At 33.9% G+C, this 25966-nt stretch overlaps 1 protein-coding gene across 10 annotated transcripts in view; it reads right to left on the reverse strand.

Annotated features, from left to right (window-relative positions):
- Window positions 1-301: 301 nt before the first annotated feature.
- Window positions 302-25966, reverse strand: part of SWT1 (SWT1 RNA endoribonuclease homolog) — a 92004-nt gene continuing 66339 nt past the window's right edge. For 8 of the 10 annotated variants that reach the window (XM_074389741.1, XM_074389738.1, XM_074389740.1 and 5 more), the window contains 3 exons: window positions 21995-22061; window positions 13275-13339; window positions 3918-5992 (listed from right to left, as the gene is read on the reverse strand). In XM_074389741.1, the coding sequence (XP_074245842.1) occupies window positions 5821-5992; window positions 13275-13339; window positions 21995-22061 (304 nt within the window). In that variant the 3' untranslated portion in view covers window positions 3918-5820. Of the gene's footprint in view, window positions 634-3917; window positions 5993-13274; window positions 13340-21991; window positions 22062-25966 lie in introns of those variants that run through there. The other 2 variants (XM_010336019.2, XR_012514999.1) reach the window with 2 other exon arrangements.

Here is a 25966-nt window from a genome sequence, read left to right on the forward strand (position 1 = left end):
ATTTTCACCAGCTCAACATGGATGACAGTTTGATCATAGAAACAGCCCACAGTAAGATTTCATTTGTGGAACATGGTGAGCATGATCACCATGTCTTAATGATTTCTTAGGGTTTGGCAGTATCTCTGGTCACATGCCCATACCTAAGGTTGAGAGAAATGCTAACACTGTACCCTGGGTCTTCCTCAGATCCACAGTGGTTCCTGCCCTAGGATGACTGAAAATATGGCTCTCCTTTCCTTAGAGATACTGGCTCACTATCAAGAGTAGAGGTAGGGAGGCATTGTGAACTCCAGAAAAACAGAGTCCATGGCATTTATTTCATAATGGACCCATTAGGCCTTTTAGAGCTTCAATGAGATTGTCAGCAATAGGCAATCACCTTTTGGTACCCACAAAACATCTTAAAATTCTCGAGTTTGGGCTAAAAGGGGGACCAGATTGAAAGGTACTCTGTTATCCTTAAGGGCAAATGCAAGTCCTTTAAAGTTATGAATCAGTACTTATATCCTATAGTTAAGCATGTCTTCACACCATCCCCGGTTTTTGGCTTCCATATAAATGGACGCATTGCACTGCTGCATGGTATAGTCCATCTCAACCAGCTGGCGGCATCCAATGGTTAACTTTTCCCTAGGAGAAAAAGAAATGTTAAATCACCGCAAGACAGCTAGTCAGAGAAATGAAAATTCTTTTTCATTTTATTTTACACTTTTAATTAACAAAAAATATAATTACTTATGTATAACATGATATTCTGAACTATGATATATACTGTGGAATGGCTCAATCAAGCTAAATAACATATGCATTATTCCACACACTTATTTTTGTGGTGAGGACATGTAAAATCTACATTTTAAAAATTACTAAAAAAAAAAAAAATTGTTTTTAAGAGATGGAATCTGAACATCTTACCCAGGCTGGTCTCGAACTCCTGAGTTCAAGTGATCCTCCCACCATGGCCTCCCAAAGTGCTAGGATTACAGGTATAAGACACCATGTCCAGCTTTAATTATTATTTTTTAAAGACGCTGTTGCCCAAGCTAGAGTACAGTGGTGCAATCACAGCTTAACATAGCCTCAGCCTCCTATGCTCAAGTGATCCTCTATCCTTAGCCTCCCAAGCAGCTGGGACCACTGGCATATACCACTACACCTTTTTTTTTTTTTTGGGTAGAGACAGGATCTCACTATGTTGCCCTGCCTGGTCTAATTCCTGTGCTCAAGCAATTCTCCCACATTGGCGTTCAAAAATGTTAGGATTACAGGCAGGAGCCAGTGCACCTAGCCAAACTCTACTTTCTTAGTGACTTTCAAAATACAATACATTGTCACTAACTAAAGTTGCCATGTTGTACAACAGATCTCTGAACTTATATCTCCTATCTAACTAAAATTTTGTGTCCTTTCACCACCATTTCCCCAAAGTCCCCTATCCTCCTAGCCCCTAGTAACCACTATTTTATTCTCTACTCATAATCTTTTAGATTCCACACATCAGCGAGAACATGTGGGTATTTGTCTTTCTGTGCCTGGTTTATTTAACTTAAAACGATGTCTTTTAGGTTCATCCATGTTGTTCCAGATGACAAGATTTCCTTCTTTTAAGAGTGAATAGTATTCCACTGTGTATACAACTCACATTCTCTTTATCCATCTGCTGACTGATGGACATTTAGGTTGATTCCATATCTTGACTGAACAGTGCTGCAATGAACATGGGAGTGCAGATATGTCTTTGACACACTGACTTCATTTCCTTTGGATTTATAAATAATTCTATTCCAACTGTGCAGCTGATTCCTTGGATTAAAACATCTTAACCTAAGCCCATTTCCTGTTATGAGAGGTCTTTCAGAGAGTTAGGTCGAACTAGATTGTTCAACCCAGCCCATTATATGAAAGGCTATGCTTAAGTATCCAGCTTTACCTGTTGGCAGCAGGTCCACCACGGAAGCCCTTATTCCTGAATTCTAGGAATCACGTCAAGGTCGTTTTCATGTTGGCTATGTAAGAATTTGTGCAACTAAGTGCTTTTATCTTCCTATGTTGTTTTGTTTGTGCTAATAAATCATAACTGACGGTATTTCACCTCAAATATCAAAGAATATATTTCAAATCCCAGTGTTAGTCCATTGTATTAAGAATTTTTATTTTTCTCTTATTTGGCTTGAGAGTTAAAGAACAGGTGGACTGGAGGATATTAAGAGGATGTACCTCCTGAAAGGAACAGTTAATTGAAAGGGGTAAGGAAGTTGACAGAGTTTCAATTCTTAGAAAAGACTGCTGAGACAAGTTACCTAGCAGTTACCAAATGAATGTCAGTATCTCTAAACCAAGAGTGGGGAGGCAGAAAGTAATGCCTAATATGTGCCGTACCTACTTCACAATTTTACTTAAGGCAAAAGTAGCCAGGCTCTCAAAAGCTGACATGGGTCTACAATTGTGGGATCCCAAACTGTAGGACACCAATCCATTGTCTAGCATCTAGAATTCAAATCAATTTATTACCTAGTGTCAAAGAATTCAATCTCATAAATTTTAATCTACTTAAGTTCACAAAGAGCACCCAACATCTAGTATAGCATCTGGCATGTCAGGCATTCCAAATCGGCAGTCATTTTTATTATAACAGTTAGACTGTCATTACCTCGTTGGTTTCTGAGATAGCTCTGCCATATTCATGGTATTGGAAAGAACTACAAGCTACCTCTCCCACTGCCCCTCCTACATGACAGATCCCTTGATGGCGGGTACAAAGGAAGAATAATTCAGGGGAAGATGAGAACTCAGGACGCAGGACAAGGAGTAGTAGTGACAACACCAAAGTAAATAATAAAGCAAATGTACCATATTTGGAATAATCTCACTTCCTGACATTGTGTGGTTTCTCTGAGACTGATTAAAACCTGACTTTTGGGTGGCTCACATCTGTAATCAGCAACTCAGAAGGCAGAGGCAGGAGGATCATTTAAGGCCAGGAGTTTGAGAGCAGCCTAGGCAACACAGTATGACCCGCTCTCTGAAACAAAATTTTAAATCTGACTTTTGGTTTTGTGTAACCCTAATCTCATTCTCTATATTTAAAGCTTAAGATTCATGCTATGGTACATCCAATTCTTCACAACTACTCAAAAAATAATTTTGAAACACCCTTAAGAGATTCAAAACAGTAGATAAATGTTTTCTATAAACTTAAAACAAACTAAAATGGTAGCTCCCATTCCTGTCCTTATTTATTCCACATGTGAAAAAAAAAATCTTCAGTAACTAGACTTTTGAATCTATTTCTTTATCTTATCTTTTTCTTCCCCTCACCCCTTGTAATTAAAAAGTGAGCTCTATCTTCTCTTTTCCTCCTAGTGGCATTTGGTTTCTTAATTCATGTGAGTCAATATTCTGACAATGGATTATTACCTACAGATTTTACTTCCTGTAGCAAGTTCTGTCATCACTGGCTGAGAAAATTATTGGCTGTTTTTCATAGTCTCTGCTTGGCCTGTACTTTTTATTTGATCATGACAATAGGCATTCTGAAGTTTCTTTTCCTCATGGTGAATCTGTAGAATGACAGGATATTAGCTGTGGGGGCACCCTGACACCACTGCTTGTCATTCTGCAGCATCTCCAGTGAGTCATCTCACCTCAGCTTTTCCCTCCTGGTGATAGGACATTCACTACTGGGAGAGGCAGTTCATTGCTAGATAGTTCTTCCTTTATATTGGGGCTATAAAAACCATCCATTTGATCTGAGTCTGCCTAAATTAAAACAAAACAAGAAAGTATCTTTCCCTTTTTCCTCTGATAGTACAAATATTTTATGTCCCTATTTCTTTTTTTCCAAGTGAAACGATTCCTATTCCTGATGCTTTTGAGAACAGAGTTCAAAACTGGAAGGTTGCTTCTAGTTCTGCAATACGTGAGATTCTGCAAAACCACAGCCACTATTTCTCTAGATTCTCCTATTAATGGTATCAAATTTGCTTTGACCAAATCTCAGGTTAAAATAACTGGAAATTTTATTAAATCAATTTAAAAATAATTCCACATGGTTTTGTGATTCATCCCCCATGACCAATTTGGTCAAAATGGCATAGTACTAGTGAATTTACAAGATCTAATTCCAGTGTTTGATTGAATTTCTCCAAAATCCAAGAGTGAGGTCTTTAATGGATACTTGCTTTACAACTCTGAATTTTTCTATACAGTTGCAATGTGTATCTCAAATAAAAGAAAACTGGAATAGAACGTAATACATACAATACAAATACAAAAGCAGAATAGCTAACATCAATGGTAAAAGAATGAATGTTTTCCTCCTCAGATCAAGAATAAGACAAGAAAGGCTTCTGTCACTACTATTCAACATTGTACTAGAAGTTCTAGCCAGGGCAATTAGACAGGAAAAATAAATAAAAGAGATCCAAACTGGAAACAAAGAAACAGAGTAATTTCTATGTGTAGATCCTAAAGAAGTCACAAAATAACTGTTAGATCTAATAAACTAATTCAGCAAAGTTGCAAAGTAAGAGAGCAACTGTATTTCTATACATTGGCAATGAACAATCAGAAAAGGAAAACAATTTCACTTATGTAAGTGTCAAAAATAACAAAATACTCAGGAAATCAATTTAATCAAAGAAGTATAAAACTTGCACACTAAAAACAAAAAATGCTGTTCAAAGGAACTAAAGAATATCTAAATAAGAGAAAAGGCAGCCTATGTTAATAGACTGTAATATTTAGTAAGATGGTAATACACCCCAAAGTGATCTACAGTGTCAATGCAATTTCTATCAAAATCCCAACAACCTTTTTTTATAGAAACAGAAAAGAAGATCCTAAAATTCAGATAGAATTGCAAGGCATCCCAAAGAGCAAAATCTTGAAAAAGGAAAATGTTAGAGGACTTACACTTGTCAATTTCAAAAACTCACTGCACAGCAACTGTTATCAAAATAGTTTGATATGAGCAGATAGACAGATATCCAATGCATCAGAACCGAAAGTTCAGAGAAAAACCCTCCCATATATGGTCAACCGATTTTCATCAAGGATGCTAAGACCATTCAAAGGAGAAAGATGGGTCTCTTCAACAATAATGGTACTAGGACAACTTGATATCCACATGCATATATATGGATGGATGAATGCATGAATGAAACTGGACCCCCTACCTTAAATCATATACAAAAATTAAGTCAAAGTGGATCAAAGGCCTAACTATAAGACCTAAAACTATAAAAATGTTAGAAGAAAACACTGGGATAAACCTTTATAACCTTAGGTTTGGCAATAGATTCTTAGGTAATCTTAAAAGCATGCGCAATCCAAAAAATAATAATACATAAAAAATCAAAATTAAAAACTTTTGTGCACCAAAGGATAATACCAAAAAGTGAAGATCGCTTACAGATTGGGAGAAAATATGTGCAAATTAAATATCTGATAAGGGTCTAATATGCAGAATAGATAACATGTTGAGCTGCCTGCCAGGTGTTGATGTAGTTAATAAGGACAAGCCAAACTAAAAGTAACAATCAAGTCTTTATTCACTTCTTGCCACAATATAAGCAAGGGGCAAAATTAGAGGTGCCAGTTCTCCAGTATAAAGTTTTTTCCCCAGGAAAGGGTCAGATAAATATGCACAGAGGGTTGTGGGGATGGGGCACATACTGTCTCACTGCTGAGAAGCCCTGAAGAAGGCTGCTGCCCCTCTGCATCTTCATGAACCCAGAGGCCCAAGGGGAGGAAGAGGAGAAAGGGCTAGAAGTGGAAAAATACTGAGAGAAGAGAGAAATACCTTAGTCAAAGCCTCTAAAAGGAAGCCTCAGTGGAGGTACCTGGGAAGTATCTCAGCCAACTCCCCCATTTTCCCATAAGAAGTCCTCCAAATGGAGTCACCTGAGCTAGGAACGGAGCTGTGTGTGAGCATAGCTGCAGGGAGTCTGAGTCACTGCCAGCAATTACTTCCAGAAAACAGCAAACACTGGCATGGGGGAAAAAAAAAAGAAACTTATCAAAAAAAAAACTTATCCGAGGAATGCAAGCCCGTTTAAACTATCCAGTCCAGAGAGGCACTGGAATGAAACAGCAGTCACATCACTCCCCCTTGAGCTAAATAATTATCACTTGAAGCCACTTGCTATGTGGGCTCTAGGCTGACAAGAAGCTATAGCTGCCATATGCTGGACACCCTAACTCACACCCTCTAATTCAACAATGTATAGCCAATCACTGAACAATGTTATTTCTGTCATCTATTGAGAATTCCTGTCAAACAACTTTGTATCAGCCCACTCCTTGTTCTATTTGCCTTTAAAAATTTGCTTGTAACAAGGGCTGAGGGTGCACTTCCCAAGGCAACTTTAACATGTCAGGGGCAGCTGTCCTCACTCTAGCTCAAGTAAACTCTACATTTTGTGCCTCAACTTTTCCTTTCAGGTCAACATTTCCTTAGTTATGAGGAAAGCAGCTTCCCCCATTGAGTTTGTCAGATAAAGCCTTCTAATTGTCTATAGTGGGCTAAAACATCATACATAGGAAGGATTTTGGCCTGGAGCCAAATTCCTCATAAAGAATTTCTGTTATTACAGAAAGAAAAGCAATCCACTAAAAATGAGCAAAGGACTTGAATAAACATTTCTCCAAAGAAGACACACAAATGGCCAAACAGCACACGAAAAGTTCAACATATTCCCTAATTAATATTAGAGAAATACAAATTGAAATCACAATGAGATACAATTTCACACTCATCAGTGTGGCAATAACCAAAACCAAAAAAAAAAAAAAAGAAAATAACAAGTGTTGTCCAAGATGGAGAGAAAATGAAATTGTATATTGTTAATAGAAATGTAAAATAGGGTAGCTTCTGAGAGTTAGAATCTCACCCAAGAATTCTACTCTTAGGTATATGTTCCCCAAAATGGAAAATAACTGTAAGAATTCAAATATTTCGCTGGGCGTGGTGGGTCATGCCTATAATCCCAGCACTTTAGGAGGCCAAGGCAGGCAGATCACCTGAGGTCAGGAGTTTGAGACCAGCCTGACCAACATGGAGAAACCCCATCTCTACTAAAAATACAAAATTAGCTGGGTGTGGTGGCACATGCCTGTAATCCCAGTTACTCAGGAGGCCGAGGCAGGAGAATTGCTTGAATCCAGGGTTGAATTGCAGAGGTTGCAGTAAGCTGAGATCACACCATTGTACTCCAGTCTGGGCAACATGAGTAAAACTCTGTCCCCTCCCCCTCAAAAAAAAAGAATTCGAATATTTATACACAAAGAGCAACACTATTTACAAGTACAGTCAAAAAATGGAAAGAACCCAAATGTTCATCAACGGATGAATGATGTACACAAAATGTAAAGTGTATGTTTGTGTGTGAATGATGGAATTTATTCAGCCACAAAAAGAAATAAGTATTGATATATGCTACAATGTGGATGAACTTCAAAAACATTATTCTAAGTGAAAAAAGAGAGATACAAGGCTTCATGTTGTACATTGGAGACGGGGTGCATCTGACTGCTCGGTGTCAGAAATGTGTTGTGATGAGTTTCAGAGTAAGAAAAACAGTTTGGTTTGGTATCCATGTCACACACTCAGGTACTTTGAGGCCAATGTCACAAACTAGTTTATATTTCATATAGGAAAACAACCACAACAACAAAAACCTTAGAAACTTGTCTAACAAACTTGTCAAAACACTTTATCAAGAACTTACAAGACCAAAAAAAAGTGAATTAAATGCTGCACCTAACTAATTTCTCATAAAGATAGAAGATAACACACAAGAGATTTGTTTGGTAATATTTGATAATCTCCTTAATTTACCATCTTGGATTTGGAGCAAACTCCTCATCTGCTCAGGGTAAGCAGTGCTCACACACTCCACTGTCAAGAGCAAAAGCTACTTCTAAGAGTCTAAAAACTGGAGAAGACAAAACACCAGTTGAATTATAGATATAAGCACCAAGGTTCTGTGTCTTACTGAATTCGCTTTTCATCAAAGTAACTTTAATCTAAAACCTGAATTCCTTGCTTTATTAGAACCCATCAACAGTGTTATTTATGCTCTTGAGGTACTTAATTACATTCATATGTGAGGAGCATGGCACACCCAACTCCATGAGGACAGAGGCTCCTATGCTGGGGACCTTCCTGAACCTCACTTCATGCATCTCTTCTTCATTTGCCTGTTCCTTTGTATCCTTTAATTTATCCTTCATAATAAATGGTAAATGTAAGTAAAATCTTTCCCTGAGTGCTGTGAGCCACTCTAGCAAATTAATTGAACCTGAAGAGGGAGTTATGGTAATCTCCAATTCATAGCCAGTTGGCTGACCTGAAGGTTGTGGTTTTTCTTACTATACTCTCATACACTCAACAATTCTGACCCCAGATGTATGTGGGGTTTTATCTACACAGCAAGCAATTGTCCAGTGAACACCACGTGGGTGTACTATAATTCAATTGAATTCTGACACTATCTGGAGTTAGAGACAACTCACACAGGTTGAGGGCTCAAACAAGACTGTCCCCCACTTCAGACAACACCTAGAAGTAACAGCTATACTTCTGACCAACTGGCTTATAAATCAGGAGAGTTCCCACAACAACTTTCTCCTCGGGTTTAGTTTGCTAGGACAGCTCACAGAACCCAGGGAAATATTTATGCTTTACTCATTTTTAGAAAATAATTGATACTACCAAGTATATGTTGGAAGGGGCTGGAGCTTCCGTGCCTTCTGTGTGAGCCACCCCCAAAACAACTCCATGGCTCCAGTAACCTGGAAACTTTCTGACCCTGGTAGTTCAGGGATTTTTTTTTTTTTTTAACAAAACCATTTAATTGTCTTTGAAGGTAAACAATATATAGAGTTGGATCCCAAGCCCTAGGAATGCCAGAACTACACAAGTAGATCCAAAATGTGTGTGGTTTTCTCAACAGAGTTCAGACGGGTCAGAACTCAATGTTAAAAGGCAGAGAATGGTGGAATTCATGCACTCCATTCAGCAATTTTGTAAATTATCAGAAATAGACCCCAAGAATCTTTTAAGGTGGGGGGAAATTCAACTTCTGGGTTTACAATAAAGACTCAAGAGTACCAAAAATGTTATGTTGACTTCTCTTAATTTTTCTCACACAATCTGAAGCCTGAGCTGACTATTATATCCTCATGTCATAGCAGCTGAAGCTGCAGTATAGATACAAGATCAGTCCCTCTATCCATTAAGCATCTAATCACGGTTTGGTCCGTCTGGTGACCAGTCCCCATCTAGGAGCCCACCAAGAGTTGCCTCATTAGAGCAAAAGATGCTCTTATCAGCTAGGAAATTCCAAGAGAGCTCTATGTCAGCAACTCAGGTTAAAGACCAAAGATTAGAACAAAAGATTCTCCCAGCAATCTTATATATAAGGGGTTTAGGACCTCTGTCTCAGGAACTGGAGTCAGCGACTGTCATTAGTCCATTTTCATACTGCTATAAGGAACTGCCCAAGACTACGTAATTTTAAAGGAAAGACGTTTAACTGACTCACAGTTCAGCATGGCTGGGGAGGCCTCAAGAAACTTACAATCATGGCAGAAGGCAAAGAGAAAGCAAAGCACCTTCTTCGCGAGGCAGCAAGAATAAGAAGTGCTGAGTGAAGTGAGAAGAGCATCTTACAAAACCATCATATCTCATGAGAACCCACTGACTATCACGAGAACAGCATAGGGGAAACTGCTATCATGATTCAATTACCTTCACCTGGTCTCTCCCTTGACACATACGGATTAAGGGGATTATAATTCAAGATGAGATTTGGGTGGGGACACAAAACCTAACCATATCAGGGCACAGATAAATTTCTCATTATTTCACATCTCTCTGTTGCAGTAAGTATGGTGTGGCACACCAACAGTTTCCTCATTTACAACTAATGCTTTAAAAAAAAATTGATACAAAGATTATCAAATTCAGACAATTTAATTAATTGTCTTAAGCATTAAGTAACTGTCCTTCACATTCCCAAAGGGAGCCATCTATATGCAAGTTAAATCATTCTTCTGTTTTCACCTCTGAGTCATAGGAAAATGATGCCACCTTCCATCTGCCACAATTGGCCCCGTATCTAGTATGAACCAGTGAAACAAAAAAACAAACAAAATTCTCTTTTGGCAGCTTATTTGAAATTTTTAAGTTGTGGAGCACACCAGAGATGCATATGGAAGATTAAATATTGGCAAATAAGTTCACAAGAAACTCAACAGATCTAAATGCTATTAACTGAAAGCTTGCTGAGCAGCAATCACCATTTTTCAATGCATTCAAGATATTAAATATATTTGGTTTATCTTTAAAATCATCCTTCTGGGTATAAAAGAGAGTTTACTGATTAACTTTCACAGTTTAAATCCCTGACATAGTAAATGGAAAGAAAACGAAGAAAAAAAGATCGGTACAACTACTTTAATTATGAACATTTGACCTGACTCTTAAACTTCCCCCCAATAAAAATCCTCCCAACTACTCCAAAAGTAAGCTAAAATCAAAATAATTCTAGACATCAACTAGGATCATGCTTCCAGAGATTACGGCCTCCACATTACCTACAATAAGATTTTTACACTCAAAAACATGGCTAAGGTTGTAAAGTGTTGTATTTTTGACACAAATCTCAAACAATCCTTTAAATGGATTATTTGTAAAAAATCTCTATATATGAGTACAACCAGTTCACTGATAATCTGAAGATTAGGATAAGAAATTATTTTCTCCCCCAACTACAACAGATTTATTTATGCCAACTGGCTTCAGATTTTTTTGAAAAACTTATCTAATGAGTTGGCGAACTTTCATAGTTGTGCTGCAACATTTGTGTATGATTATCAATCCTACTATCTGATATCCTCAAACAAATATATCAGTCTGGAGCTTTAACAGTAGAAGCATTTTGCTAGTTAACTTTGTTGCTAGGCCTGCTCATAATATTTTGCAGCCAGTCACACAGGTACATATGTAAGTTATAAATAGCAAAGGAACCGTGGTTTAGTGATACAATGGCATATTACCTAACAGTGAAAATACGGTCAGCCTTGCTATAGTGTTCATTTGAATATGTGAGTTTGTTTCAACACCACTGATATATTAAGAAATAACTGTAGCACAATCCAAACTTTGCACTTGCTGATATACAAGTTTGGCAGTTGGAGGCACTAGGTGAACTAAGCCACTTAGTAATACACAGAACACACACATGCACACACCTCAAAAACGTAGTCACCTAAGTTCTCCATGTGTTACTAAGTTCTCCATGTTTCATAAGTGACATACCCACACTTCGTGTTAAAACTTTACATCCAATTTCAGATAACCCTCAAGCCGCAATTCTTCCAATGATTACTCTGTAAGTAAACTTCAGGTCTTTTTTTAAGATAAAAAAATAAAATACCAGATTTATTACAACATATTTTTAAGCCATGTAACATGTCTAAAATTGTGAAACCACTTTTATCAACCTCCTATCTTTTTAAAAATGTGTTCCAAATGAGGTTGAGTGTTGTGCTCCTAATCCCTTGCGGTTTTTATTGCATGACTGTACGATGCAGTGGTGACATTTTCAAAACGCACATGTCATGTTATAAAAGAACACACTGAAAACCAACTATTGCCCCTGTATCAACATGGATGAATCCTGATGTTAAGCTGAAATGGAGTATGTAGTGGTAGAGGGTAAAGGAAGGCAACAGTGAAGAGAAGTTAAACAGTTTTAGCTCCTCATGAATTTGCCTGGCCTAGAATTAGTGGGATATGTTAGACTCTTCAGGCTGCCCTAACAAAATAATCTTAAGACTGGGCAGCTTATAAATTTCTTACAGATCTGGAGGCTGGGAAGTTCAAGATCAAAGCACCAGCAGATTTGGTGCCTGGTGAGGGTCCTCTTCTTCATAGATAGTGCCTTCTATGTATTCTAACATGGTAGAAGGGAAGGAATTAGCTAGTGCTCTGAAGTCACTTTTACAAAGGCACTAATTCAATTCCCAAAGGCCCCATCTTCTGATACTACCACATTGGGGATTAGGTTTCAATGTATGAGTTTGGAGGGTACACATTTAGCTCAGAGGGTACACAGCAAAGGCTTCACAACTGTTTCCTGTGTATATAAGAACTGGATTTACGTCTGGGTGTGGTGGCTCATGCCTGTAATCCCTGTACTTTGGGAGGCCGGGGCAGGAGAATTGATTGAGCCCAGGAGTTCAAGACCACCATGGGCAACATAGTGAGACCCTGTCTCATTTTTTTTTTTAAAAAAAGAAGATTAAAAAAAAAGAATTAGATTTATAATATTTGCCCTTTTGTTATGTATGAAAGTTATAAAACAAATTATTTTGGGAAAAAAGTATATAGTGTGATGCATTTAAGTTCAAAAACAAGCAAACTAAATCAACATATTTTTGTTATAAATAATACTGGGTAAAATCATAAAGGAAAAGATGAGAACTATATAGGAACAATCAATCCCTAGAGAGAGAATAGAAGGGAGGTTACAGCTAGAAATGGCTAAAATCCAAGTTTGTTAGCTGAATGGTAGGTAGATGGATATTTGTTACATCAGTTGTTCTTCAAGACATGGTCTGGGGACCACAGGGAATCTAAGACTGTTTCAGAGGGTGTGTGAGGTCAAAGAAGTCAAAGCTACTTTCATAGTAAGGCTAAGATTGCTTTGTCTTTTGTACTCTTGTTCTGGCACAAGTGACCAATAGTTTTCCAGCAACTTGGCCATGCTTATCACAACTGATTGAATGGAAAAGCATTTATAAGAATCCTGCTGCCTTCTATTAAGCCAGTCATTAAAAGATTTGCAAAAATGTACAACAGTGCACTTTTAATATATTCATAATGTTATTTATCTTACTATGTAGTTTTTAAAATGAATGAATAAACGTTTTAAAATTCTCAGTTGTAAGTTTTAATAGAGCAAATACAGCTAGATAATGACCCACATAAATAAACTCTCTTTGGGATCTTCAATAATTTAAAAAAATGTAACAGAGTCTTGAAGCCAAAAAATTTGAGAACCACTTTAAACTTTATAGCCAATAAACACACACACATGACCCTTTTGTATGTAGGAAATATTTGATATTAGTAAGGTTAAAAAAAACAGTGTAGTAAAAAGACAATGAAAAAAAACCACATCACCACCACCACCACCAAGAGCTGCTGTATATGGAAAAGCTTGTTACAATGGTTTATGTCTAATGCAGATATGACTTACCTATACTCATTCTGAGAAACACAATCATAAAGTTCCTGGGCAGTAAATTTGACATTTTTATTTACCTGAAAAGAACCCAGATATAGTTATTAAAAATATATATTAAACAAAATGAGTGATGACAATAAAATTAGAGTAGCCCATATTCTGAGAGGGAATTTTCACATTTCTAGTTATTACATTAAAAGGATTATACAATACCAATAAGAGTGCAATGACCATAATGCTAACATGGAACTGCGTGCAAAAATGTGAATCCCACTGTTATAACTTAATCTGTTAGTAGAACCAGTAGAGGTGAGATAGGCCTAGATACAGAAGAGATCAAATGAACATAAAAAAAACCTAATAAGGTTATAAACTGCAGACAGTTATCTCCGGTTTAGGAAAGTTCCATTTACAGATATTTTCTAAAGAAATGTATGTTTCAGATTACCGAGGTCTATATGTTTAAACCAGTATGTTTAAGTTAATAAATTATCTATTATAATTCAGAGATACAATTTATAATACTATAAATATAAATATCTTTCATCATACGGCTGAGTGCAGTGGCTCACGCCTCTAATCCCAGCACTTTGGAAGGCCAAGGTGGGTAGATAACAAGGTTAGGAGTTCAAGACCAGCCTGGCCAAGATGGTGAAACTCCATCTCTATTAAAAATACAAAAAAATTAGCTGGGTATGGTGGTGGGTACCTGTAATCCCAGCTACTCAGGAGGCTAAGGCAGAGAACTGCTTGAACCCAGAAGGCAGAGGCTGCAGTGAGCCGAGATCACGCCACTGCACCCTAGCCTGGGCAACAGAGCAAGACTCTGTCTCAAAAAATATATATATTTCATCATATAAAAACTAACTGTGGCAAACATATGGAAGACACAGTGAAGGACTCTTTTATTTCTTTTTTGTTTGTTTGTTTTTGTTTTTTTGTTTTTTGTTTTTTTGTTTTTTTGAGACAGAGTTTCGCTCTTGTTACCCAGGCTGAAGTGCAATGGCGCGATCTCGGCTCACCGCAACCTCCGCCTCCTGGGTTCAGGCAATTCTCCTGCCTCAGCCTCCTGAGTAGCTGGGATTATAGGCACGTGCCACCATGCCCAGCTAATTTTTTTTTTGTATTTTTAGTAGAGACGGGGTTTCACCATGTTGACCAGGTTGGTCTCGATCTCTCGACATTGTGATCCACCCGCCTCGGCCTCCCAAAGTGCTGGGATTACAGGCTTGAGCCACCGCGCCTGGCAATTTCTTGAAGCTTACTATTGATTTAGGCAATATACCTATTTATATGCAAGGAAAAACCTGAAAACTTGCAGAGAAAAATTACTTTAATCAGATAGCAAATAGCACATTGCCTAAATTTTCAGAAATTTAGAATTAGTAAAAGGAAACAATAAGACTAATTATATTCAATTTGCTTTAAAAAATATTTCTATGTTACTAGCTGGCATGCATTTTTTGGTGGGGAAAAATGATACCACCCTGATTTAACTACCACTAATTTAAAGATTTATATCATAAAAATCTTCTGTAGAGTTCATTGTATTGCTTACTGGCAAAAATTCCATAACCTTCTTCAATGTTTTCATTGGAAGTTTACCATATTTGTGTAGAAAATAGTTCATTCACTGAAAGTTTAAAAATACAGTTTTTGGCCAGGTGCAATGGCTCATGACTGTAATCCCAGCGCTTTGGAAGGTCAAGGTGGGAGGATCATTTGAGCCCAGGAGTTTAAGACCTTTCTGAGCAACATACTGATACCCTGTCTCTATTTTAAAAAAGAAAAATTGGCCGGGCGCGGTGGCTCGTTGTCTCTAATCCAGCATTTTGGGAGGCCCAGGTAGGCAGATCATAAGGTCAAGAGATGGAGACCATCCTGGCCAACATGGTGAAATCCCGTCTCTACTAAAAAAAAAAAAAAAAAAAAAAAAAAAAAAAAAAAAAACTAGCCGGGTGTGGTGGAGTGCACCTTTAGTCCCAGCTACTCAGGAGTCTGAGGCTGGAGAATCACTTGAACCCAGGAGATGGAGGTTGCAGTGAGCCAAGATCATGACACTGCACTCCAGCCTGACAAAAAAAACTATATATTTATATACACACACATATATATAGTTTTCAAATACTTAAATAAATATAATATGGATATTTTGCTTAAAATTAGTTTATATTTATGTATTTAGTATTATTTAATTATATAATATTGGTTATTATATTTAATGATTATATGAAATTGGTACATAATTTACCAAAATTTTTATTAAAAGAATCTTCTAAAAGTGTTCTAAAATATACATTTAAACTATCAACCAGTCCACTTCTTCCTTCTTTACATGTTCTACCTTCTCCTAAGGGCCTTTGATATGTTTACTGTAGCCTCACATTCCAGTACCTACAATGTATCAAAACAAAGGCACCAAATGTCAACACACTGCAGCTATTTGATCAGAGGATGAAAGGAAGGATCCATTTTCTATCAATTGTTGAGAAAAATCAGCTGAAGAACTGACTTTCAATCTGTCATAATATGAATATAAAATAATTTATATTAAGCTTTTATTATAATTTTTTTTAAGTATCTAGATTTATCTTTAGTTGTAAAAGCAACCATTTAGACATTTATCCAAGAACACAGCTGGGAGTATAAAGGTGACATAATTCCAGGTTATAGTAGATAATTTACAAAGTAGGTAGTCATTTTACCAATAAAGAAAAACTGAAGCACAGATTCAGGATGTTCTAAAGTATCTTGTTTCACCATATTCATTAATTTTGACTAGGAAGTCATTTTCACTTACCCATATCAAGACATTTTATATTTTATTTTATTTTATTTTATTTTATTTTATTTTATTTTATTTTATTTTATTTTATTTTATTTTATTTTATTTTATTTTATTTTATTTTATTTTATTTTATTTTATTTTATTTTATTTTATTTTATTTTATTTTATTTTATTTTATTTTATTTTATTTTATTTTATTTTATTTTATTTTATTTTATTTTATTTTATTTTATTTTATTTTATTTTATTTTATTTTATTTTATTTTATTTTATTTTATTTTATTTTATTTTATTTTATTTTATTTTATTTTATTTTATTTTATTTTATTTTATTTTATTTTATTTTATTTTATTTTATTTTATTTTATTTTATTTTATTTTATTTTATTTTATTTTATTTTATTTTATTTTATTTTATTTTATTTTATTTTATTTTATTTTATTTTATTTTATTTTATTTTATTTTATTTTATTTTATTTTATTTTATTTTATTTTATTTTATTTTATTTTATTTTATTTTATTTTATTTTATTTTATTTTATTTTATTTTATTTTATTTTATTTTATTTTATTTTATTTTATTTTATTTTATTTTATTTTATTTTATTTTATTTTATTTTATTTTATTTTATTTTATTTTATTTTATTTTATTTTATTTTATTTTATTTTATTTTATTTTATTTTATTTTATTTTATTTTATTTTATTTTATTTTATTTTATTTTATTTTATTTTATTTTATTTTATTTTATTTTATTTTATTTTATTTTATTTTATTTTATTTTATTTTATTTTATTTTATTTTATTTTATTTTATTTTATTTTATTTTATTTTATTTTATTTTATTTTATTTTATTTTATTTTATTTTATTTTATTTTATTTTATTTTATTTTATTTTATTTTATTTTATTTTATTTTATTTTATTTTATTTTATTTTATTTTATTTTATTTTATTTTATTTTATTTTATTTTATTTTATTTTATTTTATTTTATTTTATTTTATTTTATTTTATTTTATTTTATTTTATTTTATTTTATTTTATTTTATTTTATTTTATTTTATTTTATTTTATTTTATTTTATTTTATTTTATTTTATTTTATTTTATTTTATTTTATTTTATTTTATTTTATTTTATTTTATTTTATTTTATTTTATTTTATTTTATTTTATTTTATTTTATTTTATTTTATTTTATTTTATTTTATTTTATTTTATTTTATTTTATTTTATTTTATTTTATTTTATTTTATTTTATTTTATTTTATTTTATTTTATTTTATTTTATTTTATTTTATTTTATTTTATTTTATTTTATTTTATTTTATTTTATTTTATTTTATTTTATTTTATTTTATTTTATTTTATTTTATTTTATTTTATTTTATTTTATTTTATTTTATTTTATTTTATTTTATTTTATTTTATTTTATTTTATTTTATTTTATTTTATTTTATTTTATTTTATTTTATTTTATTTTATTTTATTTTATTTTATTTTATTTTATTTTATTTTATTTTATTTTATTTTATTTTATTTTATTTTATTTTATTTTATTTTATTTTATTTTATTTTATTTTATTTTATTTTATTTTATTTTATTTTATTTTATTTTATTTTATTTTATTTTATTTTATTTTATTTTATTTTATTTTATTTTATTTTATTTTATTTTATTTTATTTTATTTTATTTTATTTTATTTTATTTTATTTTATTTTATTTTATTTTATTTTATTTTATTTTATTTTATTTTATTTTATTTTATTTTATTTTATTTTATTTTATTTTATTTTATTTTATTTTATTTTATTTTATTTTATTTTATTTTATTTTATTTTATTTTATTTTATTTTATTTTATTTTATTTTATTTTATTTTATTTTATTTTATTTTATTTTATTTTATTTTATTTTATTTTATTTTATTTTATTTTATTTTATTTTATTTTATTTTATTTGAGACGGAGTTTCACTTTTGTTACCCAGGCTGGAGTGCTATGGCGCAATCTCGGCTGACCGCAACCTCCGCCTCCTGGGTTCAAGCAATTCTCCTGCCTCAGCCTCCTGAGTAGCTGGGATTACAGGCACGTGCCACCATGCCCAGCTAATTTTTTTGTATTTTTAGTAGAGACGGGGTTTCACCATATTGACCAGGATGGTCTCGATCTCTTGACCTTGTGATCCACCCGCCTCAGCCTGCCAAAGTGCTGGGATTATAGGCTTGAGCCACCGCGCCCGGCAAGACATTTTAAATTACATTATTAAATATCATCTCCATGCTTAAACGAGTAATTTTAATTTCCAGGGGAAAAAAATGGCTAAAAGATGCCACTGTCGACAAACATTAGAGTTGTGACTATAAAATGAACTGTGAAATGGGTATCATTACTTTTTAACTGTACTACTTGAAATGAAAACCAGATATTAGAAATGGCTTAATTATTTTTAATTCTAAAAAATTCAAGTATAAAAGACAAAGGAGAAGTATAAAAATAGCCAAATTCCTTAAAAGATTTAGACAATCCTACCACCGTTTTTTATATTATCTTCAGTGTAGTAACTGGTACAGACAAATATCTCCAGTGTAGTAACTGGTATAAGAAAAGTAATTCAAGAGGAATGATTTTTAAAAATCTGTGAATCAGCCAGGCATGATGGTATCCACCTATAGTCCCAGCTACTTGGGAGGCTGAGGCAGGAAGATTGCTTGAGCCGAGGAGTTCAAGGATGTAGTTTGACCTGACTCTGCCTGCGAACAGCCACTGCAACCTAGTCTGGTAACACACTGAGACTCTGTGTCTGAGATATATATGTGTGTATATATATATATATATACATATATATGTCTAAAACATACATATATATGTATATATATATATACACATATATATCTCAGACACAGAGTCTCAGTGTATGTATATATGTATATATATATACACATATATATGTATATATGCACATATATACATCTATACACATATGTATATGTATATATACACATACACATATATACACACATATGTATATATGTATATATACACATATACACATATATATACACACATATGTATATACACATATATACACACATACATATCTGATTCTTAGATCCACATATTCTTTTTAATTTTTAAAATGTTTTCTTGTTTCTTTATATCACAAGATATCATCAAGCAACAGATCCACATATTCTTATAAATAATACGTTAGTACTTTCTTCTAACACTCCTAGCAATAGAAGGTACTAAATTGAAAAAAAACTATGCCCCAGATTTTTCCAGGGTACATGATTTTAAAACTGTCCTATCATTTATATATATATATATATATTAGAGCTAGAGTCTTGCTCTGTCACCCAGTCTGGAGTGCAGTGGCATGATCATGGCTCACTACAGCCTTGAACACCTGGCCTCAAGTGATCCTCCTACCTCAGCCTCCTGAGTTGCTGGGATTACAGCCACCATGCCCAATTCTACAAACATATTTTTTAGACTTAATGTTTTGATTTGAAATTCAGAGAGTAAGATGAAATAATTACATGAATCATCTCAAAAGGGAAAGTCCTCTTAATAATCATATAACATGGTGATAAAGATTTAAGGCTGACTCTTATTTTTATTTATTTATTGAAATGGAGTCTCGCACTGTTGCCTGCGCTGGAGTGCAGTGGTGCCACCTTGGTTTACTGCAACCTCTACCTCCCAGGTTCAAGCGATTCTCCTGCCTCAGGCTCCTCAGTAGCTGGGATTATAGGCATCTGCCACCATGTCTGCCTCACTGTATTTTTAGTAGAGATAGGGTTTCACTATGTTGGCCAGGCTGGTCTCAAACTCCTGACCTCATGATCCACCTGCCTCAGCCTTCCAAAGTGCTGGGATTACAGGCATGAGCCACCACGCCCAGCTTATTTTTATTTTTTTAAGACAGTCTCACTTTGTCGCCCAGGCTGTAGTGCAGTGGTGCAATCTCGGCTTACTACAACCTCTGCCTTCCAGGTTCAAGCAATTCTTCTGCCTTATCCTTCTGCCTCAGCCTTCTGCAGACCAGTGCCACCACTCCCTGCTAATTTTTATACTTTTAGTAGAGATAGGGTTTCACCATGTTGGCCAGACTGGTGTCAAACTCCTGACATTTAAAGTGATCTACATGCCTTGGCTTTTCAACGTGTTGGGATTATAGATGTTAGCCACAGTACCCAAGCAAATTAAGGCAGACTCTTAAAAAGCACATGTAAACACCATTCATTGCTTAAATAAAACTAGTTAACTATCCCCCTCCTCCTTTTTTTTGAGACACGGTCGTGCGCTATCAACCAGGCTGGAGTGCAATGGTGTGAACATGGCTCACTGTGGCCTTGACCTCCCGGGCTCAAATAATCTCACTTCAGCCTCCCAAGGAGCTGGGACCACTTTTTTTTTTTTTTTTTTTTTTTTTTGGAGAGATGGGGTCTCACTGTGTTGCCCAGATTGGTTTTGAACTCCTGGGTTCAAGTGATCCACTGGCCTCGGCCTCCCAAAGTGCTAGGATTACAGGCAGGAGCCACTGAGCCTGGCCAAGACTAGTTAACACTTAACAAACACTCACTCTGTGCTTGGTACTGTTTGGAGCACTTTACATACATTACATTATTTAATCTTTGCAGAATACAAATAATTTATCTACTATTATTACTCTCATTTTACAAATGAAGAAATTGAGAGAAGCAAAATTAAATAACTCTTCCTAGATCATACAATTAATAAGTAGAAGAACCAGCATTTCAGCACAGGTAATTTGACCTCAGATTCTGTGTTCTTAATCACTGGTTTTTAACAGAAAATGTAGCACACAGAAAGTTAAATAAAGAGCTAACCAGGAATAAAAGTGAAGAAATATATTTAAAGGAATCTGACTTCATAAGAAATGTGAGACCTGAATATATGCCACATTCCTTCATTTAGAATGTTTTAAAAATTAAACACATATACACACAAAACTGAAAAGTAGGAATATTACAGGAAACATGTACACAGAACACTAAGCAACTAGAAACTGACAATCAACAGAATACCCTCTTCGGTTCGGGAATGATAAGAAATACATGCAGGTTAATTTACAAAATACATTGAAGCCTCGTTACAGTTCTAACCTCAGGGTTTGTGCTGCCACTATAGAGGAAACTAAATTATAGCTTTCCTTTCCAGTAGTAAGTGGTTCTCAACCAGGAGTTCTTCCTTTCTGAGGTATTCTGGGTATGTGAGTTGGGTGGGGAGATGAAATACTTCTGGCTGTCACAACAACTGGGATAGCTATAGGCATTTAGTATCTGAGGTATAGGGATGTTCAACATCCTGCAGTGTTCCACACAATGAAGAACTGACCTGTCCAAATTGCCAGTAGCACCCCTGATGAGAAACAATTTCGCATTGGAGAAAGTGTGTCATCTTAGGACTCTGTTATATTTATACTTAGGGAATGAAAGAAGAAATTGAGTATGTCACTGGCAGAGAGGAGAGGAGGAAATGGATAGATATAGGTCACAGGATAGGAAGTTGCAGATATGCAGGATGAACAAGCCTAAAGATGATACAACATGAGGACTATAGCAAAGAAGATTGTATTATATTCACAATTTTTGCTAAAAGAGTACATTTTAGGTCTCTTGTCACACACACAAAAAGGGGTAACTCTAAGATGATGGATATGTTAATTTACCTACAGAAACCATTTCACTGTATATAGCATATCAAAACATCATGCTGTACACCTTAAATATACAGTTTTTTAAAAGGGAGAAAAAAATATGTCAATGTCACAAACTTTTATGGCATTCAAGAATTTAAAGCAAGTATCAATTAAATAGCATTCCATTATGTTTCAGAACTTCTACTTTGTTTATTTACATTAAAACTTGTTTAAAGTAGAAATGTGATAAATACTTTAAAATATTTCCCATACCTCATACTTGATTAGGAAGTTATAGAGGGTCTCAACATCTTGATAATTACTGTTTGGGGCCAAAATCCTAACAAATAAAATAAAAACAAAGGGGGAGAATAAATGATTTCAGAAAAAACCAACACCGTAAATTTTCTCCCAAAACATACCCATACCATGAGAGATAACTTATTATTTAATAAGTTTAAAGGTTTATAATATTTTCAAAAATCAATTAAAAATTATAAAACCATGAACTTAATTCAACGGTCAACTTATTAAAATGTTTTTGCTTATTTGATACTTATAACATCAATTAATCAACTATAAGCATTCTTACATGTGAAGTTATAGTTCACATTTTAAGTTACAATAATACAGATTTCTCAAAAAGCAGATAGAAATGTGATGTGTATTTATACTTCATTATCTTTTAAGCTGCAGACAAAGCTTGAGTATTTATTTATCACAGAAATGTTCAACCAGTCCAAACAGACAACTGATGAAACTCTTAGACACTTAAAATATATCCTAATAAAAGATTCTGACAAACTTCAAATAACATTGCTTGAACTATCAGTCTACAGTTGTATGAAAAATAGATTACGTAAATTGTTGAAAATAACACTGATTTACAACAACAACAAAAAATAACAAATGACAGAAACAGAAATCAAACAACTTTTTAAATTTATTTATTTATTTATTTTTGAGACAAGGTGTCACTCTGTTGCCCAGGCTGGAGTGCACTGCTGCAATCAGGGCTCATTGCAGCTCCAACCTCTTGGGCCCAAGCGGTCGTTCTACCTCAAGACTCCCAAGTAGCTGGGACTACGGGCATGCACCACTAAGTCTGTTTAGTATTTTAAAACATTATTTTGATAGAGATGAGGTCTCCCTATGTTGCCCAGGCTGGTCTCAAACTCCTGGGTTCAAGGGATCAGGCTCCCAAAGTTCTGGGATTATAGGTGTGAGCCACAGCACCTGGCCATAAAAATAAAGAAGGGAAGAACTTGTTTTTCTTTCTAGTAGTAAAGTACTAATTCTCATTTCCTTACACTAAATATTTTTTCATCCTTGCAGCATGAATACTTGTTCTTCTTTTGGGAAAGTAAACCAGTGTGTTGTTTTGGTACAGTGCAGTAGCTCTGAGTACTGTCTGTCCTAGCTGTGTGAGTTTTGTCTAGTTGTGTGAGTTACCTAACTTCTATGTGATTTATCTTCTTATCTATTAAATAAGGATAACTGTCCCTACTTCATAGGGGACATTGAATTCTTCTACTGCAAGAATTCAATGAGTTACTATAAGAAAAGTCATTACAACAGCGTAGGGAATACAGCAAGCACTATACAGTATACGTCAATTATAACAGTGACAACCATCATCATCATCTAATACAGATGCTCCTTGACTTATAATGGGGCTATGCCAGGATAAACCCATTGTAAACTGAAAACATCCTAAGCAGAAGTGCATTTTTGACTTACAATATTTTCAATTTATGATGAGTTTATTGGAGGGTAACCCCATACTAAATCAAGGATTGTACTAAATGCTTTGCACCATCATAGAGTTGAAAAATCCTAAATCAAACCATTGTAAATTGGAAACTGTAGTTTCCAATCTGTAGTTTCAAGCCATAAAATAAGTAAATATTGATATAATTAATAAGACATCAGGTCACCTCAATTAATTTTTAAATTCCTAGTGGCTTTTAATTACAACGCTGTCTCTGGGTCTTCATGTCATTGCCAATACCTGAATCTGTCAAACTTGATAATTAACTGATCACAATAATCTTAATTATATCTTTAGACTATCTGGCCTTTATTATACTTGTAGGAGTGCTTTTATAAACAGTTTTTCAGGACATAGTAAAATTTTTAAAGGCCCCTTGGAGAGGGCACATACAAAACATCTTTAAGAATATACAACGATCTTCATAAGAATACTATTTCATGGGAAAAGTTTTTCTCCCAACAAATAATTTTAAAATAAAAAACAAAAATCTTTTAACCCCCCAGAAAAGCCCTGAGGGATAATACATATGGAGAAGGGTCCATACAAAATGTGCTTAAAACATGAAGACAAAGTTATCTAGACAAGTTAAACCAATCCTTTAGAAAGGCAATGGGAAACATCCAAACTAGTGCGTCCTAACTTGGTAACCCAAGTGAAAACAAACTATCAGCCATGTGGAATAATTTATACCAATTACTTTTTATGGCTTTAGGAATAATCTGAACTGTCCATAAAAGAGGGTGAGACAATTAGATAAAACAAGATATTCTATATTAAGAAGCTAGTAAGTTTAACATACTGTATTAGACCCCAGAGGATGAGAAAAACTCCAGTGAATAATGTCCAACCCTTACAATGTATTTGATGAGTAAATAAAAAGATAAAATACGTACTAAAGATGCCCAGACCAGAACAAGGGACCCTTTACTCTCTCACTCAAAAACTATTTGAGACCTACAACGAGGCAAACACTGTTCTGGGCCCCAGGATACAACTGTGAACAAAAAGACAAAGATTCAGAGAAGCCCAAAGCCTCTCGGTTCTAAAGAGCACAAGAAAGAAACAAATCTTGACCAGACACAGGGAGATAATGAAGGAAGAAAAATATCTCATTCTTGTCCATTTGGCCATCTCTTCCAACTTTTCAACTGCTGCTTGCAAACAAATTAAGAAGCACAGGATTTTTAAGGTTCTAAGAAAGAAGTAATTTGTTCTAAATTTAAATATTTCACAAAACGTCACAGAATTGTATTCTAAGGAAGAAAGGTTTACTGGGATCTCATTTTCATTCAGAGACATACTACTTTTATAATCAGAAGAAAAACTATACATGTTACTTTTTAAAACCAGGATATATACTATGTGATATGTGATAAAATTTGTTATTTTGAAAGAATGGTTAGAGGTAAACTGATCCCAGAATGGACCAGATAACCTTTACTAAAAAGCAGTCAACTTGGGGTTGAAATTAGACTTCATTACTTCCTATGAGCTCTGAATATGAGAGAATGGAATGTGGCCTGGCACAAAAAACTGCAAACTTTTACTCACTAGAACGAAGCCTTGTTGAAAATACATAAAAAATAAAATGGAGAAAAATGCCTTAGTAATTCCCCACACAAAAATTCTTGAGAGGTCAGCCTCCCCTAAATTTTTCTCATTCTTTTTTTCATATACCAGTATGAAGACAAAAGGCTTTTTGAATGAAAGTCCTAAAACTGCCCTTCAATGGTGACCCTTTAAAAGAATGGTGGAATAAAGAATTAGCCCTTGGGGAAAATGTATTTTAGATAATGGTCATTTTTAAAATTTATAAATATATTCACATTTGTCTTTTAAAAAGAAATTCATAACAATCACAGTAAGTACATATTAAATGCATATTTGCTCAAATGCATATGAAGCTATGAAATATTTAAAAAATTACAAGACATGGTCCATTATCCTCAACTGGTTTATAATCTTAAAATTTCACTCTTGAATTTTGGAATGAGTTTTGAGAAACAGATGTTGAAGCAGGACATAATCTGCAGCTCACAGCTGGATGTACTCTGGTTTCCTTTATGACAGCATCGATAGTAACACATAATGACTTACTGAACACTCAAGTCTGACCCTGCTTTACATACGCCATCTCCCTGAATTTAATTCCCTAAATTTTTACACCCTGAATTTGGTTTTGCAACCTTGATCAAGTTGCCTACTTTTCTGTATCTCGGCTCCTTACCTGTGAAATAAGGTAAAGTAGTGTTAACCTTATAAAGTTACCTTACAAATTAAGCAATGCATCTAAAATGTTTAGCACTACATAGGGCACACAGTACATGTTCAATAAATATTAGCTGTTATATAATGACCACTTCTCAGATGTAGAAACCAAGGTCCAACATTTTAAGATACTTGCCCAAGATTACACAGTAAATGGTGGAAGGTATTTAAATCTCTTTGGGTTTGAGTCTGGAGTTCATACT

The sequence above is a fragment of the Saimiri boliviensis genome, chromosome 19, assembly GCF_048565385.1.
Source record: "Saimiri boliviensis isolate mSaiBol1 chromosome 19, mSaiBol1.pri, whole genome shotgun sequence".
In the NCBI taxonomy this organism is placed as follows: Eukaryota; Metazoa; Chordata; class Mammalia; order Primates; family Cebidae; genus Saimiri; species Saimiri boliviensis.